At 38.1% G+C, this 21,760-nt stretch overlaps 1 protein-coding gene across 4 annotated transcripts in view; it reads left to right on the forward strand.

Moving 5' to 3' along the window:
• Positions 1–21,760, forward strand: part of BCAS3 (BCAS3, microtubule associated cell migration factor) — a 265,434-nt gene that overhangs the window by 19,036 nt on the left and 224,638 nt on the right. For all 4 annotated transcript variants that reach the window (XM_026047802.1, XM_026047803.1, XM_026047804.1 and 1 more), the window contains exons 6-8: positions 2,135–2,207; positions 14,909–15,016; positions 17,106–17,182. In XM_026047802.1, coding sequence (XP_025903587.1) covers positions 2,135–2,207; positions 14,909–15,016; positions 17,106–17,182 — 258 coding nt within the window. The remainder of the gene's footprint in view (positions 1–2,134; positions 2,208–14,908; positions 15,017–17,105; positions 17,183–21,760) is intronic.

Raw genomic sequence — 21,760 nt, forward strand, 5'->3', positions numbered from 1 at the left:
ATGTGATGATTTTAAAAATGCTAAGAAGAAAGGATTTCTCCTGAAAGGGAGAAGTGAGACAAGGAGTGAAAAGCATGCACGATGAATGTCATTTAATGCGCTTCCAGGTAGTGTTTGACTGCCAGAGTGACATGGGGCAGAATTACAAATGCAGCACAACTTTCAAGAAATGGATAAGAAATAAGAGGGGACCTAGCTGAGCAGAATATTACGTTGCCACGATGCAACTCAATGAGTAGAATTATATACCAGAAAGATACTTAATAATGAATGTTATCTTCTATTGCTAAATAGATCAAAATTTGATGTTTATATTTATTACTCAAGGGAATTTAGTTGATATGCAGGCCATTTCCATGGTTTTAATCACCTCTTGTGCTCTTATGGAAATGAATGGGTTAACATTTTTTCTTAAAGTTTATTATTTAATGTTCTATTACTATTAGCATTACTGAAAGACCTTAGTAGGCTCAGGAGAGATTTATTCACAGCCTCATCAGAGGCACAATACATGAACTGGTTTGAGCCTTTGCATGTGGATAATCTCTTGACTTCATAAAGTTGTAAAGTTGATTTGTATGAAATGTCATTTACCCGGAGATTATTTTTTCCAGGTTTATAAGTATACTGATTTTTTTATTTTTTATTTTGTTTATTTTTTAAAACATTCATATCATTTAGCTAAATGGAGCTGTAGATAAGGTGCCTTGTTGGCAGGAAAGGCAGTTTTCATTACTCTAATTGTGTGATTTGTCAGGATTTTCAGCTTTTTATAAATGCTGTAGTGTTATATGACAGAATTAAAAGGATTTGGAATAAAAGGAGTTTAAGAAAAAGACTTTGCAACAGGATTTCAATACTTTTTATATTTGATGGATTTATCTAGCTGTTTTTCCATTTCAATCATCCTGCTGCATTTTGTTAAACACTGTGCAGCAGGTGTGTACAACGTCAGTATATTGCACATGCAAATAAACACAATTTTAAATATAAAAATTAATCCACCATAACTTGGAAGATTAAATTTTATCCCAGAACTAGAAGGGGTTGCTGTGTCCATTAAGCATTGTAGAGAACGACACATGTTGTTTGCAATCTCATGGACAGGACTGCTATTAACCTGATTTAATGCCCTGCAGGGTCCTCAAAATGCTTTTTTATTTGTTTCTAGTGCATTATTAGTTATATTCTAAAATCATACATATATTTGAAATAAATAATGGATTTCTAAATGGTGGATTTCGCCAGTGCAGTCAGAAGCCACGAGTTTTAAGTACCTGTTGTACAGACTTTGTTTTGTAGGTATTAGCTGAGATGTATGCAGTTGTTTCCTGCCCACACCTGTAAAGCCTCTTTCTTTCCTCTTGTTAAGCTTAGAACTAGACATAAACAYGTGAATTCACGTCTTCAATCTTTTTTTTTWAAATAAAGAAAAGTTAAATATACAAGATGAAATTTAGTTTGTACCTAAATCCGTGTCAGGACTGCTGGTRTTTGCCGTTTCAGCCTTAGTGCTGAGATCCTGACTAGCTGAACAGAAACAAATGCAGTTCATCTGTTACTTGTGTTGAAGAAAACAAATTGTTTGCCAGATTCTTAAAAAGACTTTTTATGTTTCATTAATCAATTTACAGGTCAGTACATACAGTACAGGTGTGACCCTTAAAAGACCCTGAAAGAATAGGAATAAAAAGAAAATAGAAGTAACAGACAAATGTAAAGCTATTGTTGATGGTGAAATTATTGATGTGACCTGTTTAACTTTATGAATACCCAGCGTGTAGGAGGGAAGACTTAYCCTCATATAGATGAGAGTGCCGAACGGTTTTTGTTATAAATTAATTACAAGGACCCGAGTTATTAATAATTAACAGAGACTTATGTGAAAATAAAACTTCTGTGTTGTTCCTGTTAATGCAGTGTGGCTGCACCATTATTTCAGAATTAAATTTTGAAGTAGAAGATGCCAAAATCCTGCCAAATTTTGCTATTCATCTCATTTACCTTAGGCAGCCAATATCCTGGCATATTGAGTGTCTCCCTCTACCGCCTCCCCTCCCTGAAATACACATACATGGACTTTGAAATGTGGCACAATAAGTATATAGTGATTTTTTTTTTCCCCTTTTACTAGGTGCTCAGAAATGTGATAATTTTTCTGAGAAGAGACCTCTTCTTGGTGTGTGCAAAAGCATCGGATCTTCTGGGTAAGAACGCTTTTCATGAGTCGGGTCTTATATAGAGACTGTAAAGTCCTCCAAAAAGAAAATTTATTTAAAGTTCTTTTCTCCCCACCTCACCTTTTTTTCCCCTTATGGGGTATCTCTGTAAAAGGCTCTTGAAGGTTTTGAAGAGGTATTGAGCTTGTTTGATTCTCAGTGTAATGACAACTTTGATTAGCCTTTTCTGATGTTAATCAAAATGATTATTGAGAAGTCTCTAAAACAAATCCCTATATGGAAAAATAATGGAATGATGCCTTCAAGCAGGAGGTCATAGAGCGGGTCACTGTTACAGTCACTACTATTCATTAGCTGAACACACATTAAATCTACTTTTTTTTGAGCTAGGAAAATGAGGTACCAGTACCCTGATGGTGTTGCCTCTTATAGTTATATGTCTCCAAATACAGTATAGAAGTCTAAATCAGACATTCAGCTCGGATTTGAAGATTAGAACATTATTAAACAACAACAAAAAGTGCTACAGGCTCCATTTTTTTTTTCCATTTAATAAAGAACCCATTTGTTTTTGGTGGTAATCTTTTACCAGAAGATTTTGAAACACTTTCTACATTTGCTGTTTGCTGAAAGAGCTATTGCAGATGGTGTTTTGTCTTAAGCTTAAGACAAAGAACTCAGCTTAAGAGTTCTATGATAGTTGATTCTCTCCCCAGGACTCCTCTTGTGGTTTGCTGTTGCTGCTCCTGTTGCAATATATATGTATTATTTCTTGTTGTAAATAGACTCAAATATTACACTTGTATTTCCTTCCGATAAATTCATAGATCGTTTGTTTACAGTTTGATTTCTGAAATGATTGTTCTTCATCAAGAAGCATTTGTGTAACATGTCAAAGAAACCATCACAGACTTAGTCTTGTTTTTAACTTGGAGTTTTGTGCTTAACATCATTTCCTATACATCTAAATGGTGGCAGAAAGATAGAAAATGTAATTTCATTATATAACTGAAGAAAATACTACATTTACTCTAGAGCACATGTAAATAAGTCACATGTAAATATATATAGTGTATATATATTTTACATCTGACTTATTATAATCTCAACAGGTTATTAACTCATACATTAAAGTTTAGCAGTTGCTGTAAATTATGACCTGCTAACCTTGACCTTAACAAAACATATTTTAAAAAGCTGTTAATACTGTGCATACACATTCCTGCATGATAGATGAAGGATTATACTTACCAATGTGGTGGTGTATTTTGTAGTTCTAACGACTCATGGAGATATATTCGAATGCATAAAGTGAGCTATTTAAAGTTAATTATTAAAATTACACATGCAGCCTATAAATGTTAGAGATGCTCAGATATTAAAGTAATATAGATGTAATAAATGCAGGTCATGTATAAATCTACTGCAACTGTTGTTACATAATGACATTTAATGGTACTTTATACTTTGGGACTATATCAATGAGATATTGACACATTCAGCCTTGGAACTGTCATTTCCTGGTTCTGACCACTAGTCTGCATTAGTGGTTAGCATCAGGAAATTTTTCTATATTCCTTTTGCTGGAAAATTAAACAAACAAATATCTGTTACAATAAGGGAGGTATAATAGAAGGATCTTTGTTCCTTAATGTAGAACATTCTTGGGTATAGAATGAAAAGAATTTTCAAGTGCTAGTGAGTTAATTCAAAAGCATTGCTAATACTAAGTAACTCCAGTAATCTGTAATATACCGTGCATTTTAATGTGAAAGAGCTGATGAATAATTTTCCCTCCTAAACATTACTAGGACTCTTTTTTAAAATAAAATACAGATGGGCATGGAAGTATTTTATGCAGAATAATGTTTGCCTAAAATCAACAACAGAAGTTTGCCTGTGGACTTGTGTTAGATGGCATTTTTTGGTCATTAATACAGTGAGACCCCTTTATGAGAACTTAGAGTTAAAATAGTTTAATTCCAAGATCACCTCATGTTTTGTTGTATTGTGGGGTTTTGTCTAGTCTGAAAATATTAAAGTATTCCTCTGACAGATTTAACAGCATTAACTTGAGAAATCAACTTGTGGAACACTTGGTTTACGAATTGTATCTTTTTTTTCATAGCGTAACCTAAGTCAGTATGTATAATCTATGATAGTAAAATTTATTATTYTGAAAAATATTTATGAAGATCTTAACCTTCTGTTCAATATGTTTCAATAGTGAGATCTTAAAAGTTGAATGAGTGTTACTGTGTAGAGCCTGCTCTACAAATTTTATTCTAGTGCTTGTAAAATTAAGGCTTCCCACTAAAGTGGTGTTAACCAGTCTGTTACTGCTTGGAGAATGTCTCATCTTTTGGTCACTTGAAATGATTTAAATAGTTGCTTGATTCAGTGCATATCGTAACTCCAGTTACGTGAGGACTTCGATGGAGAAAAGTAGTATGTTATTCAGAAAACTATTCGTGTCCTCAGGGTCCAGCGCTGATGTTTCTGTGAAGTGCTGAGGATGCAGAGGGTGATTGCATCCCATTCTRTTCTAATCCCTTTCTTGATTACGTACTACTCAGAGGTTCATGCTGTTTCACAGTACTCTTGTTAACAGGGATAGGGAAAATGTGGTTTATTACAAAGTGGTAAAAACTCACCTGGTGACCAACTTATGTATTGTTCAAATGTATTATTCTTGGAAGTTCCTAATATTTTTAATGAAGAAACCTCAGTGTAATTGCAATTCATAGGGAATAAGGTAAGTTTTTTTCTAAAAATATTAGTATTGCACACCTGGAAACCAGCTAAACTTTCTGGATTTGATCAGCAGTATTTCTGTTCTTCCATGGTACAGAGTTCAGCAGATGACACTAAGACCCATTTGCTGTGATGGAAAAGTAGTGATTTTCTTCATGTTGTAGTCTGGTATTTTGTAGGGCAACACGTTAGAAATTATTTGGGAATGAAAAATTTCCCAGCTTGTACCCAAAATAGACRAAAATGCATTTTTTTATTATTTTTGTTTAGCATGAGTCTCTTTGAACTGAAGCAAGGAAACTATTTTTGTGCTAGGCTGCGTTGGAGAGAAACTGCTGTTTTGAAATTAATTTCTCACACCTGCTTCATGTAAAAGTGCTTTAAAATACATTTGCAACCAATCTCGGTCCTTGTCCTTGATAATAAATATGCAAGTAGGAAAGACCAAACCTGTGTTTTCTAAACTTTTGCCCTGTAGCTGAGCTGCAAACTAGCTTTTTGTGCCTACAATTTTGTATTTTAAAAGTCAAATTTTCCATCTAGTAAAATGAGTGAAATGTCTAGCACAGTTTCACTGGATAATCTTTTCAGAATAACAGTTTTCTCAGCCCCCAGAAAGGATGCAGTCTTGACTCAAATGGGAAACAGATTGTGTTTTTTGGCTGATACTACTGTCCTGGTTTAGATGTTGATTCAGTCAACTTCAGTCTTAGATTACAAGATTTGCAAATTAAAGGAAAACCAAAACGGAAAGAACATTTGTATAAATTCTGTGTTGGTGGAACTTTGTGCAGGCAGGGTTGTTGTGTCCACGGGACCAGCACAAACAGTCCTTTGGTGCGTGCACACGCGTTTGCTCACCCCGTGGCTTGCAGCTCATCTCAGTGAGCTTTGTAGGTGTTGGAACATCAGAACTAGCGGTGTGTAAAATGAACAAAGCAATGGTGGTGGCCACAAAACTACCCGGCAGGACCCGTCTGTGGTGGTGGGAGTTATAGAATGTAACGACTAGCTGGCTGAGAGCAGTTAGGAGCCAGTCACCCCACCCCAGCCTTCTATCCAAAGAGTGGAGAAGGGGGGGGAAAAAAGGATTTTACATGTTTGCATGCTTGACACTTGCCCAACTAGGCCAATATAGAGGCCAAAAAGACGTTTCCTTTGAAAATGTGTTGCCAGAATCTCATAAAGACACGTACAATACATCACACTACTRTGCAAATGTTGCTGGTTGGGAGGTCAGTCATAGAAAGGTGGATTTTTTGTTTTTTAAATATGCCTTTAAGATATTAGTGTGTGAGACGGTTAAACCATCTCTTCTAAACACCTTCATTATGGAGGGTGTTAATATTTTAAGATCATGTAATCCTCTTCCTTGTTTGGCAAACCAGTCAATGTCCAAATCTGATATCTGTTCTAATAGTCGTTGAGTTTTGGTGTTTCAAATGAGCGAGCTGTGAAATGATTTGTCAGGAACAAACAGCAAAGCTTTCAGGAAGGATCACCCAAGAGAAGGAAATTAGCTGTGATGAATGAAGTTCTTGTGCACGGTTCCCACACTGCCCTGAGTAACTCTTCCCGAATATTTTTACTGGAACGCCATTGCAAATAAGTGGTTAGGACTTCAGACTAGCCAGGCTGTGCCAGAGTCTGAATCATACAGTAGAACGTGTGAAGGGTGTTTCCACTTCTAATTAAGAAGATGAAATAGAGCATATTTTTATCCTAATCACACATGGAGAAAAAAAATAAAGAAGACACAAATTGGATAAATGGTTATGATTTTTCAAATGTATTAGACACCATGAAGTAGATTACCTGGAGTTTGCTAAATATTTGTGGTCTTTCATTGAAGACTCTACAAAATTTTGTCTGCTTCTGGCACATTCCCCTTCAAAACAGAATAAACTTAGAGGAGCTGTAGGTCTTGATTCTTTTGTGTGTCTCAGCTTCGGTTAAGTAGGAGGAATGAGAGAGCAGAGACAGCACCARTTTTGGTTTGTGACAGCTTTGAAACTGCGCAGTTTTGTTTTCTCACTGGAAAATAATTGCATATCTTTATCGAATGCCGATACAGGTTCTGGCGTTTTGTTGATGCTTTATGCTGCTTAGCAGTAGGTGGTTCAAGACCACCTTTTTCTTGCAACTTGTTTTTGTAACCTGAACGCACTTCCGCTGCACTTGTAGTGTTCAAGTGAGTTTTATCAAGTAATTTTGTAAAACTTCTCATAAATTACCATGAGATAGGGCCTTAATAGGCAAAGGCAGTGTTTCTATTCGTAAATATTAAGTCAAAGATCCAGTGTTACCCCAGCTTACTGCATGTTTGTCTGAAGGAGCCATGTAATAAGCTGTTAATCTTGGATCAAAAATAGAAGGAAGAAAATGATTATTTGAGGTCAAACTTTGACCAGCTGGTGAGAGCTACAGCTAGTTAGAGCTTCTCGAGCTCTGATTTATCAYGCTGGTGGCGTGGGGGTTTGGGAGAAGAGATTTCCAAGCTGAGGCATCAGCTTTCCGCTGTCCCTCGTGCACCCCCCATGCACGTAATGATAGGGGTAGGAGATGGAGGGAAGGAAGTAGCTTTTGCTAAATGCATGGCCAGATAAAACCAGCTGCAGCACATACCTTCCTTCAGTAACTTGTCAAAAGAAGCACTACAGGGAAAAGATAATGCACAGCGCCATTACAGGCAAAGCTGCTGGTTCCAGGGCCACTTTAAATTCCACTTTAAATTATTAAATACTGTAAACGCTATAAAGTTAATTAGAAGAGGAACAAACTCTACAAAGATAAATGTGTTTTCAATATGTTTCTCAGGGAGGGTACAGTAGAAACCAATGAATGAGAGGAAATTTATTTCTGGCAGCACTCTAGACATGGAACTGTGGTTGAACTTTTTACCCTAATTACGTCCCCACTAATGCCTGCAGCGGTCTGGAATCAAAGCGGCCCTTCAGGCCCTGGAAAGTCTCTGATGTGGCGAGCGTTTGTTGTGTGATGAGGGTTACTTAAGAAAAAAATGGAATATTGTGACAGGATTTTTCAAAATTTCTCAGTTACCACCCACCTCACTTGTTGCCTACAAAAATAGAGTAATTGTTTGCATCTGTGTGTTTTTGTCTGTMTTAGAAATAAGTGCTATAAATCAACGTGACATAGACCTAGAGAACACTTCAGGATTATATTTTCTTTTTGTGTATGTTTTAGGGCTATTTCTATGTTATGTACTGTTAGAAGGATTTAAAGTACATTGCAAAATATTTGGAAATTTCAGCATGATTTAAGGTTCCTCTCTCTTTCTGGGGATATTAACGCTATCAGATACTGAGCTTTCAAGTTAGCACAAAGAAGATGCAATATTGCATTCTTTACCCTAAATAACGGCTGCCACTCGTGCTCTTAGTTTGACCAGCTAATTACAAACTGCATTGACTTACGGCCCTGCTGCCCATTTTATTACACAATTGCTGCCACTTGAGTAATTCGCTTCAACTTGACAGTAGTTGAACTTTGCTTCTGTTGCTGCATGYCATTTTGCAGCAGCCTCTGGAGTCCTCCCTATCATTTTTCCTTCCCTTTTTATTTTTCRCCCTTCTAATATTTAATATACAGAGGAAAATCAAAGGAAACTTACTGAAATCAAAACTTCATATACAGATTATGTTTTTTCTTGCAAGTCTCTTGAAATAGCTGTGGTATTTTACTTTTTTTAAACTTTTTWAAAGTACTTAACATCTTTAGATTTAAAAGGCTTTTGCTTTGTATTGAATCAATAAGGCAGAATCTTTTTTCTTTTCATTTCTCTCAATTTTACTGGATAACTTATTCAGAGTTTTAGCTGCAGGAGAGTTCTTTCCACATTCTTGGATAGTTGCTCATAAACACCTTTATTAATCTGAATTTAAATGACCTCATTTTAAGATGAGGCATTAAGACTATAACAATTTTAATAAATTGTAGTGGTGCAATTTGAGGGGCCTCGTATCTCATTATAGACTGCTGTATATCGTGTTTAACCATATGGTGTTTAACTCCATGGTGAGAATACTGAGGGCCACGGATGTGTGGCCCTTCTTGTCCCTCCTGTTCTCTTTGAACAATGTCAGCCAAATATAATTATGAAATTTCTCCAAATTTTATGAAAAAGGTACAGGAAATAGTCATTGCAGTGACTTCTCTGAGGAAAAGGCAGTAACATAACCAAACTTGTTTTGATGTTGAGATACAGGATCTCAACCTTAATGCCAATTTGAAGAAATTTAGGCTTAATTGCTTCTGCTATTCTTGGAGTTCCTTGTTCAGAGTAATTATTATCAAGTACTACTTCGTATGTTCAAATCGTTTTTCAGTGAGTTCAGTTACAGCACTTGGAATATCAGGGTCTGCTGTGTCAAATCACATAGCAAATCAAATAAGACATAAGAACATCAATTAATGGGCAATTTTTGACCTACCTGATGTGACCAGAAGYTTGTAGAAACTGTGATTCATAGCACTTTTCAAGTGCTTTAACCATAAAAGCTCATTTTATCTGTGTTCTAATTCAGTCATATACAAATCTTTCCACTTTACCTTAAATAAATAGAATTTGCTATAGAGTGTATAAGAACTGAGATGTTTCCAGAGATTCAGGCTTCCTGAATTCTGGCAGATGTTCATAAGCATAGGAAAAGGTATATGTCTGTCCCAGAAGCCACCACTGTGATGGATTTAAGATCTCTTTGATTGCTTTTTGGAGAAAATAATGCCAGATTTTTTTTTTCATGAGCGTAGAAAGTAGCTTCCTTAATTTCTGTTGGAAACAGTTGCGTTAAAGCTTTTCAAAAAATATAATGTGAGCCATGTACTGATGTATAAACAGTGAAGAGTTGGTGGTTTTACAAGCACCTGAGAAACAGTGTCTTAAAGTGAGTTTGGCCTTTGGCAATTACATATGAGATGAGCCTGTATATTACTGAGCAAAGCACTGACCAAAATGAAACAAAACCCCCCAAAAATGAAATCTGAAGAAAATTGTGTTACATGAATGAGCAGGATTAAGTTATAGACTTTCACAGTATTAACAGTAGCAGATAGCAGAGCTGTTTACATATTGATTGCTGAGTCTTCAATCTCACGCAAGCTGTGCGCTTCGAGCATTCACGGAGATTGCAGAGGAACTTGTAACGTGCTGATAGTTGGGTGAGGGTTTGGGTTGTATTTTAGAAGGAGTTTTGTAATACCCTTCAGAAAAATGACTTCTGCTGATTTTCAGTTTAGATTGCTTTTAGCTTTTCATAGAATTCTGGCTTTGCTGCAAGTAACAAACAATGCCTCAAATGTGTTGAATTAGTGTACTTATGTTGCATTAATCAAGAGCATGCTGTCTTCTGAGCTCTTCTAATATGCCATTGACTAGAGTGTGCAGTCAAAAAAAAAAAGGGCCGATTGACTGGAGTTTTATGCGCCTTCGTAGAGTAAAGTCTAGGATTATAAAGTGGCTCCACAAAATGCTCTTTCTGCTTTATTTGACAGTAAGGAAAAGAAGGTCAAGACAAATCTTTATTTAGTTTTGTAACTTTTTTTGGAAACAAATTTATCACCATGTAAGCTTAATCAGCTGGTCAGAGAGACTGTGCTGATCATGTTCATGTCTGGTAGAACTATGAGAGTTGTGTAACTGTTCTCATCAGTAGTTTAACTTTATGCTTTCTAAGAATTACAGAAATTCTACGATTTTATGAAATTCCCCTACTTAAGCATATATTCGTAGAGCATCAAGGAAAGACAGTGCCTAATAAGCTCAGGTTTATAACTGCTGTATAAAAGAAAGGACTGTTTGATTACACACGAGAAGAAAATATGGTCCAGAGTACCCTAGAAAAGTGAGTTCTGCTCTGCAAAGTGAAGCTCCAGATGTATTTTTCCTCAATGACGTCTATGGTCAAGGAAGCCTTGTAGATTAAAAAAAAAAAAAAAAAAAATCCCATGGGATGCTGCTTATCTCCCTGTATTAACTAACCCCAAATATGATGGGACAGCTATGTTTTGTAACATGTGGTATGTCTCAGTGAAGTGGAAAGCGTGTCGCGCCCGGGTCTCGCAGCAAGGGCACGCCACAGCTGAAAAGGCAGCTTGTGCTATATTTTACACTTCAGTGGCAGGCGTGCCACATGTCGCAGAATGAAGCCGCGTAAGCCAACATGTACATAGAGGTAGGTTGTACACTGCTGCTTGGCCTTATGTAACTACATGCATTTTGAATAAGTTTCAAATATATATATGTAAATAAAGCCTCTTCTGATGGTCTGTGTGAGTAATGTTGTTACAGGCAGTGAGCAGGCTGGTAGAAATGCTACACACTCTTGGTAAAGCAGAATATGGGAAAAGCCTTTTTCTGTCCGCACTAAAGAGTGCGTTGGGTGCAATCTGAGAGATGGAAAATCAACCTTATTTGTTCAATTTATGTAGAGGTGCTGGCAATACTTGGCCATTGGTCACTTCCATTTCCGAACAGAGTGCATGTCYATCCCTGTGTTCTCCCTGAACTGTTGGTTCATTACATGGGTTTCATCTTGTTTATATACAACTATCTTCCTGACAGACGGGCTATAGGTAGGATGCAAGCACTATTGATTTGGTTGAACCACATGGACATAGTAGTGGTCAAAAAATACCCAGAACTAGAAAAATCCATGACCTCCATTGATTCAAGGCATCTATTCCATGATTGCCAAGAAAACTTGTATTTGCTGATACTTCCCTGGAACGGAAACTATCATTTTCATTCCATGTTTGGTCAGACAGCTTGTTTGTTGCTTGCTAATGCTCCGATGTCTCCTTCCCCCCCCCCATCACCTGTATTCTCTACTGTTTTTTGTTCTGGCTTGGGATTATAACCCTCTTGAATTCAGAGTTTTCTTGCTTGTGTCAAGTGCCCAGTGGGCTCATGCTGCTGTGCTTCTGGAAGGTGTGTGACCTGGAAAGAAAAGCTGATCCTTCCAGTACTGAAACCTATTAATCCAAACAGGGATCTTGTGGAGAAGAAAATTGCCTTTTAGCAGGTATGAGCAAGCTAATAATATTACAAGAAAGATCATAAATCCCATGCGTCAACTTTCCAGTGTTACAGCACAGGTTGGTTTTCCTTTTTCCCCAATATATCATCAGTTGTGTATATTCTAGCTTTGTTTCACGTTCCTTGACATTCTGTAGAGCATCAGAGCCTGGCCCCAACAAGAGAGAGGTTCCTGGATAAGCAGAACTGTATATGGAAACTTGTAACTTCTTTATTTATTTTTCTCACAGTCATCCTGGTAAATTAAATAAATAGCCTTTTTCTCTACCAGTAACTTCCTGGTGATGCTGGTCCTTTGTAGAATAGTATGTCGTCGTTGTTTGTATTTTGTTCTAATTCTGAGTGGGATGGTCATCATGTGGGAGCAGGGAAGGAAATAACCACTTTCCTTCTAAGCATGAACTAGAAATGTTTCTGGGCACAGAAAATGATGGGCCCATGTTGATTATATTAGTCTTCTTATTTCTTCATATAAGTGTGTATTTTGTGCAGTTTGTTACTGTATGCAAACATTTTAGTCGGAGCTTTAATAAATTGGGAGATTCTTTGTTAACCAATCTGTGAAGAGATGGCAGTTGAGTCGCGATGCATATACGCAGATGTATTCACATGCCAGCTGTACAAGGCATCTGTTCTTTTTTCTCTTATCTCCATATTGCAACAATCAAATGAAAAAAAAGATGCAGGAGCCTCAATCTAATTGTTTGCTTATATTTACTGATGTCAAGGTTGTATAGTAGTTGGAACATGTACTCGTTATCTTTGATATGTCAGTTGATAGCTCTGCGTTAAGAAGCTAGTTAATAATCAGGAAATGATTCTACAACCTGGGTCAGAATTCCCCGTTTGAAGATGGGGAATTACGAGAAGTCTAAAGTGGAGGTGCTTAAGTGTGAGAAACACCGCACTGGGCTGGGCTCTGTGCTGGCAAGCTGCTTGCAGACCCTCTCCAGCCCTGTTCTGTGTCTCCGGCCCGTGCAGGTTGCTATTTGCTTTCTTCCTTTCATGTTTGTTAGASCTTTCCCCAAGCCCTTTTGGTGAGCTGAGCTGGGGGAGTTCCCTTTGCAGGAGAAGACAAGAAGTGCTGCTTTGCTGCTGCTGCTCCAGTGTCAGATGGCTCAGGGGAGAATGCGCGAGTGCATGGGAGAGCACTGCGAGGAGGGCTGGAACACGTCCTCAGCTGTAGGCAGCAGTTGCACCCAAGTGGAGTAAACGAGGTTCATAAAAACCATTGCTTTTACCAGGGAGATGATGCAAAGGGCCAGAAGGAAAGGCCAAGAATGGAAGTGTTTTCTGGTGCTTGAAGCTTTTCTCCCTGCTTTGGAAAGAGAGAGAATCTTTTTAATTTGTTACCCTTAGCATCCTTAGTGCTGAGATGAGCCATGAGGCTGCGTCAGTGTCAATTCCAACAGGCAAAATCAAGGTAACGACACCATTATCTTCTATGTAGGCTAAACTGATGCTGTTGCTGTTTCCATATATGCTAATATGACATGAGCTGTGTTGGCTTTTGTGATTTCTGTTCTGAAATAAGAATCTGCTGTAGCCATCTAAGAAAATAATAATTCCCTTTAGGCAATAAATATATATAATCAAAAGAAGTTTATAGATTGACCATTCTGGGGCTTTCTGCATTTTTAGCAGCAATGAGCTGCTAATATAAGGTAACAGGGCTCGAATCTCTCTGCTGTTMAAGTGCTTTCTGAAGGGCCTTTGAAGTGCTTAAAATAATAAATAGCACCTTCTAGTTATTAGCCTCAGTATGTGCCTATAAAAATGTATATTTTGGGAAGAGTTTCTGTAGGCAGAATGTCCAACGTGTTTTTTTCTATTATTTCTTTGACTATCTTTTTGTGCATCTATTTTATATTGTTTTTCTGCTGTGTACATGCTGTATAAGCCAGTTCAGCATGCGGAGACCTTTGTGATAAACAGTTGGCAGTTGTACTCTGGTTTTCCTGAAAATTCTTGAACAGCTTGAGCTGATCCACAAGACAAGCAAGTGTTACGGCAAGAATTGTGTTAGACTCTATAAAATAAAGCAGATACGGGCAAAGGGAAACACCCTCCTTTAGCAATTCTCAGGATATGTTTGTACAGCTGGCAACTTGTGCTGCTCCGTATTCTCTGACCTAGAAGTAGCCAACATTTTAATGCGTTCTTGGAGGGGAAAAAGGTGTTATGGAAAAGAGCTGCCACATCAAAGGCTCTGCTTGCCCTGTAAAATGGTTTCCACCACTACCTTCCTCAACCCTATCAGGGCACTCAGCACTTTCTTCCTCTCCAAAGCCAGTACACTTTTTTTTGTTGAGAAGTGGCCTTAGAGTTTTATTTATATTAAGATGATAAAAGTGCCATAAAGCAGTCGAAAAGATCTGTGGTTCAAATGAAAGTTCATCAAAGATATAGTGTTAATTATGAATAATGTGTCTATATCAAATAAATTGTCAAGATTCAGCTGTAACCTAGTGTGGTAAGTACTCCTTTAACACTGGTTACTCTGCAGAGCATTTTTTAAATGACTAGAATATACTCTAAAGCTTCATCCTTGTCAAATGATTTGTTTGCTGGCCAGATCTGCTGTTCCAAAGTCTTATTTTGGCACAAAGAATTGTAAGGGTTTGATTAATGGTTGTGCAGAACAGGTTCTTGACCATTGCAAATATCATAATTCAGTCTGTAATCCTGCCTTCTGAAAATGTAGAAGGCTTCTATTGACCCGTTGTTTTCCAGTGTTCTTATTGTATTGCTGAGTTTTTGACTTACAAATAACAATAGAAAATGACTTTTTTAATTCCTTTTTTTCCCCTTTTCATTGTGTTTACATGAAGGAGATGAAAAATTATTTATGACTACAAAATGTGGGTTTTTTTCTTATATTTTTCCCACTTAAATTGTATTTCTTGCTTCATTTTAGCACAAGTCCACCTTACTGTTGTGTAGACCTGTACTCTTTGCGAACAGGAGAGATGGTCAAGTCCATACAGTTCAAAACTCCCATTTATGATCTGCATTGCAACAAAAGGTAAGGGTCTATTCCCTTTTTGTGGTAGGGCATGTAAAATTTCAGTAACAAATATAACTTAAGATGTATGTATTCACTTGATTGTATTCTTGTAACTTTGCTGTAAGCATAGCTTAGGTTCTTCACTTGTCAAGTAGCACTTGGTTGAGATATGGCAACATGCTTTTGCAGTGGATTTCACTTAAATCTCATAGTTTTCTTAAAATAAGGTAGTCATGGTTGTTCAATTCGATGTCTCCTTAGGACTACTGAGTTTCTCTTCCTCATATTCCTGTAAGATCTTTTACTGCATCTTTTTAAGAGAGGACAGAAAACCCAGAATCCTTCYTGTACATGAGGATATTGATGATCTTTGATGATTCTAGTGAATTTTTTGTCTAGAGACCAAGTATAAGTTACAGAAGAAAGTTAGTACTGCAGAATAAACAGCTTTAATATCATAGCTCATTTAATGAAGACATTTTGATTGTGTAAAATCTTTAAAGATGTGAAGAGTAATAGTTCTCATCCCCAATCAAACTGATTCATATAGGATGTGAGTTTGATCCATATATCAAAAAATAATTTCATTGAAGTAGTAGAGTTGGTGCAAAATGTGTCATCCAAGAGGTGACTGTCTGCCAGGATGAATTCAGTACTTATCTGGGCAACTGTCTCTTCAAAAATTTAATGTTCCCTTGTGTACAGTGCGATGATAGTAAATCTTTCCAGCCCGGCCTCCGAGCAGAAGAAAAATCTAATTGCAAAACCAGTCAAAAGGCAAATCATCATTCAAAGTCTCTCCTAACTAAAAAGGCTTTCCAGGTGCTAATGTTTCTTTTCCGAAGTGGTAAAAATGGAAAAGCTACTTCAAAGCTATGTGGCTGTATCCAGGGTAGTTGCTCTTCTGGAATGTATCAGGTTCTGTTGTTATCCAAGGCAAGCRCTCTCTATTTCAGACTGAAAACCCATTAAACGACCAAGTGTAGAGCTAATGGGCCATTAACCAGAAATGAATGGAGTCCAACGTTTGAAATTAAAATAAAACTTCAGTTGCAGAAGAATGGAAAAGTGTTGTTTATGTATTTACACCTCAAAATCGTCATCTGGTAGTTTTTTGTACAGAAAAACAGTCTGTATTACAACATTTTCGCGTGAAAACTAGGTACATATATTTTAGTGAGAGATACTAGTCCTTTTTTTGACAAAACATATTGTTCCATTTCAGTTTATTAGAACTAAGTTTCACAGTGTCTCAGGCTAATTAAAAATCTAGCTTGTATCTTATTCTTCTGAATAAGATAAAAACAGATTTTTATTAATGTTGTTGTGTTGTTAAGAATTGCATTTAATCAGGTTTTGTCTGTTCATTGGCCCACTTCTCAATGCAGTGTAGCACTTCTAGGGTTTAAGGAACTAACTGCTAACTTTMAAGTGCTTTAGGAAGCCATTATTATGGGAAAAGATGTATTAAAGGTTTCCAGGTGTTAGACTTGCAACATTTGCATCTCAGGCTTCAACTGTGTTTCGTGTATAGTTATCGTGTGGCTTTAGTTCTGCTAATGTCTTTCAAGTAATGAACAGATATTATATAGCAAGAGCGTGCATGCATCTGAGTGCATAAACATACACCCACGGCTCTCACAAATTGATTCTAATCCCGTTTCTCTCAACCTTAGTTCTGCGCCGATGTGCCGCTCTTGGTAAATAGAGACTGATGATTTAATAAATTTGCAACGAGGTTGGCAATAGGATTATTTCAAAGTAAGCTTGTGTTCTACCAGTTGTTGGGTTGATCGTTATTTGAGTCACTGTAAGTAACTGAGGATCCTAGCAGCTCCGTTCTCTTTCTTTTTAATGGAGCTTTTACTGSAGAAGGTATATCATAAATATGCTATGCTGTTCTGTATCAGATCTGTGTACTTCCTGAAGTGAAGGTTATGTGGTTGGGATGAGAGAGAATCCCCAATAACTGCCGTGTATTGGTAACCTGGCAGTTTATCACCCTGGAATTTATATTGATGCTTTTGAAATAATTACATTTAGATATTGAATCTTTAAACCAATGCATTTAATGTTTAAAGTACATATTGCATTTCTCTGTTTTCAGGATACTCGTCGTAGTCTTGCAGGAGAAGATCGCCGCCTTTGACAGCTGTACTTTCACCAAAAAATTCTTCGTTACAAGTATGTATGATGTTGTGTTGCTCTTTGCTCTAGTGAGTAGCTGCAGGGACRTGAAACGGATTTCTTTTTCAGTTGTCAGCAGAGCCGGGTTGCATGCTGGAAATGATGCAGCCYTAGGTATTTGCCTTTTCATATCCTCAAGGCATCTGCACATCTTCACCTGGAGTCTCAGGAAATGTCTTGCTTCAAACAAAAAAAGCAAAAAAAWTGGTTCCTGTGACACTTTCTGCACCTCTCTTGTTGACGTAGCTAATTTCTTATTTACGATGAAGGAAACTACTTACCTTGGCATACTTAGGTGTTTCAAATATTTTGCTTATTTTTCAGAAATAAAAAGAYTATTTTGAGTTTGGGCTTGTCAGCCTATTCAACGCTTTGAAGGCAGATTGACAGTGGTCTGTGCACACTSTTGCTGTTCCTTAGGCCCAGGTTCATTTGTTCTCCCAGCTTTAGCAGTCTCCCAAACTCAAGCAGGTCTCGGGTGTGTTATAGCAGCAAAAGAGGTATTTGTGTGTAGGTGCTCCTGGCTAGTGACTCCCTTCTTTCCTCCTTACCTGATGGCTGCAGATAAGGTCCTCTCCAAAAGCTCTTCCTCTGCTGCAGTGATTTTCATGTCAGTTGGAAAAGATGGTAGTTTGGTTAGTTTGCTACTGCTTTAGCTCTGACTTGTTGCTGGATGTAGTCGGGATTAAGGTGCATTTATCTCCTCCTAAAACTGGTGCTGAGTGCCAGTGCTGTAAACTCTCCAAATGGCTGATGAACATTCCAAGCGTTCACTTGTTGGGATTGCCTCTGAAAATCTTAAGATTGCTGAGAGATCATAATTTAGAAGTATTGGAGCTTTATTGCTTAAAAGGAAAAGGTGAAACTTCTGGAGTATTTTTTCAATCACAATATGACAAGTTGTAAATATCCTTCTATATTAGCTTGTTTTTAATCTAATTATAAGGAGTTCCTTGCAGTGCTTTGAAGGAAAGCATGATTATGCAGTAATATTCAAGTTGCCAATAGGTGTCAGTTTCTTCCTATACATGGACATAAGGTACCCAGGGATCTGCTAGTGTTCTGTAAAGGGAACAGCCAAGCAGGGAAAGACTTGTTTGTGTTTTAAGCTTCCTTTTTATTCCACCGAAGAGAATCAGGRTGAAGGCTGGCGTTAGTTTAGGTCAACAATTTAAGAGTCTCCATTAAGGATGTGTTTTGACGATCCCTGTGCTTTTCTACTTCCAGTTATTTGCAGGGGAAAAGATGCTTAAGTTTGTGTTTTAAAAACTGTCTGAACTCTATTTTGCAGAACAGGGATATCCTACTCCTAACTGTAACTTTAATAGAATTTAAAGACAACAGAAAGGAAGTTTTTGCAGGTACGTAAGTTGTTCTCAGTCTTTAGCCTAGCTCTGTGGTTTTAAAATGCCCAAAATGCAGTTCAAGATATTATTCACCTGGACTTTGGTGTCAGTGACTGGGTAGATGCAGCGTGCTGCTYTCCTGGGTGAAGCAGTTCCCCGGCCTTGCACGTTGCTCGTTGTCCTGGGGATTTGAGGCTCTGCTCTTTCCCTGAATACCTTGTGCTCTCAAATGGCTATAAAGCTCTGGCGTGTTGGAGGCTCAGTAGGGCTTGGTCTGCCTTCGGGTCTGGTGTGTCCTGAGATCTTGTAGACCTCAGTACATTTGTCAAGGCTTAAATTATTCTGATGTGTGAATTCTTCGAGATTTGAGGCAACTGAGCTCCCTAATTAGCTGCTTTGGTTTCTGACAATCAGCCAACCAGTCAGCAGCTGGACTTCTGTGTGTCGTTTGCTTTTATTTAGGAAAGAGAGACGTCTCTTCCAATAGGAAAAGTAGAAATCTCTGAAAAAGAGGCTTGGCAGAAGGGCTTGAAGAGTTTTGTCTCTTCTATTGCTGGAGCATCCTTGTTCTGTGAAATGGTCTGACAGTTTCATGACTGTGGAGTCACCCCAAAACACCTCAGCTGGAGGGTGACAGTGAGAAAGGGGCTACCCCAAGAATCTTTATTCATGAAGAAGTCTCTCAGCAGTGTTATTAAACGGCTTTTGGTCAGAAGTGATGGCATAAAGGGCAGAAAATATAGTTAGGATCACTAGCRCTTTGAAGACGTTTGTGTGACCAGAGTAAACCATTGGAAAAAGGCAGGTTTTGGAAAGAGGCTTGGTGCTGATATGGAAATTTGCATGTCCCATCTGTATCTACTTAGTGGAGTGTAAGATTGGGAGCCTCACAGAGACTCTGCTTAAGTGCAGACATAATTAAGCAGAAGCACTTGTCCGTTTTGTTGACTATTCATACATGGAAATTAAATGCAGAAGATGCAATTAAAAGCAGTGTTAGGCACTCTGGAGTTTGGTGTTCCTCAGCAATGCGAATGCAGCTGTGTTACACATGAGTTGTACTTGTCTTTCTGTTTTGTTTTTGTGGTTGAATGTGTAGCTTAATATATTGTTATAATAAATATACCATAAAATATTCAGGATGTAGAACATGGTCAAGATTGTGCTGCTGTTGGGATGCTTAACTCTTGCATTTCCTAGCTTTTTTTCCTAAGAACTTCACCAGTGCAAATTAGAGATAGTAAGGACATTGGGGGAGAGGGGTCCTTCCTGTAAGGAAGTGGAAATGGGCTGATTTGGCTYGAGTGGCAGAGCGCCAGCTCCTTTTACTTGGTCCTTTTTTTAACAAAAATGCCCTGCACAGGTGTCCCAGGCCTGGTGTGTGAATTTAAGGCAGGTGTTTAAACTCCAAAAACGGAGGGTGGCWACTCACAGAAAACTTGCATCTCTGCCCTGTCTATCCAGCAGTGCAGCCTGCGAGGTGGTGGTGTTTCAGCAGCTGGGCAGGGCTCAGGGCAAAACTCTTCAGGATTTAATGCAAGATTTACTTAAAACCTCCTTTTCTTAATACTGTATATGACTGGAAGATCAAATCCAAAAGTGATGTACAGGCTCTTTTTCTTGCTTTGTTCTGTAAAGAATAGATGCAGAAAAGCTGAATTTCATCGATTTCTATTCCATCARTGCTCCCCCAACCCTTCTCCAAAAATGCTTGCTTAGTGAACGTTGATCATTATGAATATGGCCTGATGGACACTTTCTTCTCTATGAAGAATTCCCTTCCCACCCCCCAAGGCCCTAAGTAAAGATTATCACAGATAACATCATGCATGTGGCATCATCTTTGTGTCCGATAACTGGTGCCTGGCCCTTCCACTTCTCGTATTGATATATTCTCCATCCATTATTCTCTAGGGATGAAGACAGTTATTGCAGCCATTAGCTGGCACCACATTTCTATTGATGCTGTACAGCTAGAGCCTTAAGAGGTAATTTTCCAGATTTCAGTGAGAGTACTTTATTGTATATAAAGTCTCAAAAGACTGTTGCCTAACCACATGCCAAAAATTATTCAGTATATATTAAATGTACCCCACCTGCACCTTTCAAAAGAATAACTAGAACAGTGTTTGACTCTGTAATCTGTAKTCTGGCTGTTGTAGCCCTGTCTTCCCCAATACTTGTGTACAAGACGCAGAACGTGGATTTCGGTCTGTCACAGGTCCGATCTGGAAATCATCTGTGCATTTCTGTGCATTTTTGTTAGCCCTGCTGGGAGGCCTGTTCCCCGATCCACACCTAGAGACCCGCTTGATCTCTTTGCTTTGAAGAAAAACACTATAGGCGTCTCGTGAAAAGTTTAGTGCCCAAGAGCTATAAGTGGAGCTTCTAGAATGTGCCTTTCCCTTCCCACTCGTGATGCGTAAGTGCTACTCATCCTGGATATCCCACAGGGTGTAATCACTGCTAGGATTCCTGCAGCTGTGGAGGGTGAGACTCGGTCCAGGCCACAAGTCCTTAACGCAGGTGGGAAGAGAGCTCCTGTTTGGGGCCGACTCGAATGAGCCGGGAGCAGCCGAGCGGCTCCACAGGAGGAGTCCCGGCGCTTGGGGCTGCCTCTGAGAAATGCAGATTTGATCTTTCTACTTTCTAACAATGTTGGTGTGTGCCTTTGCCTACAGAGTTTTATTATATTTCAGTTTTATCATATTTGAGGAAAGTAGAAATATTGCAGAAAAAGTGCCTAAAGACAGAAATAAGACATTTGCATCCAAGATTTATATCCTTATGTCTCATTTTTGAGAAATTTTTAGAATTATAAACAGCAGCAATTGCGGTTTACTTTGGCCTAAGTTGCTTTTAGTTTTTTTTCCTTTATTAATAATAATAATCCTAAATGTTAAAGGCACAAACCAAAGCCAACTTATTCACATTGTCTCACGCAGGAACAGTAACCTCTACAGCAAGCTTATGATTTGTCACTGTCCAATTGTCTGAGAGATTGGAGGAAAAAAAAAAAAAAAAGAAATAAGCCTCAAGATGAAAGCATAGTTTGTCCTGAAATCAGTCAAAATGGTGTTTAATTGATCAACCAAGCTTAACAAGCATTAAAGGCCCCAGTTGTCTGTGGTAAATGCCCTGGCGTTGGTCTCAGGCTAAAACACGAACAATAAAATCCTCAAAACCCCTGCCCTACTATGACAGAATCAAAACGAAAAGGAGGTTTCGG

Source organism: Nothoprocta perdicaria, unplaced genomic scaffold, assembly GCF_003342845.1.
Source record: "Nothoprocta perdicaria isolate Ctin4 unplaced genomic scaffold, notPer1 scaffold_50, whole genome shotgun sequence".
Lineage (NCBI taxonomy): Eukaryota > Metazoa > Chordata > Aves > Tinamiformes > Tinamidae > Nothoprocta > Nothoprocta perdicaria.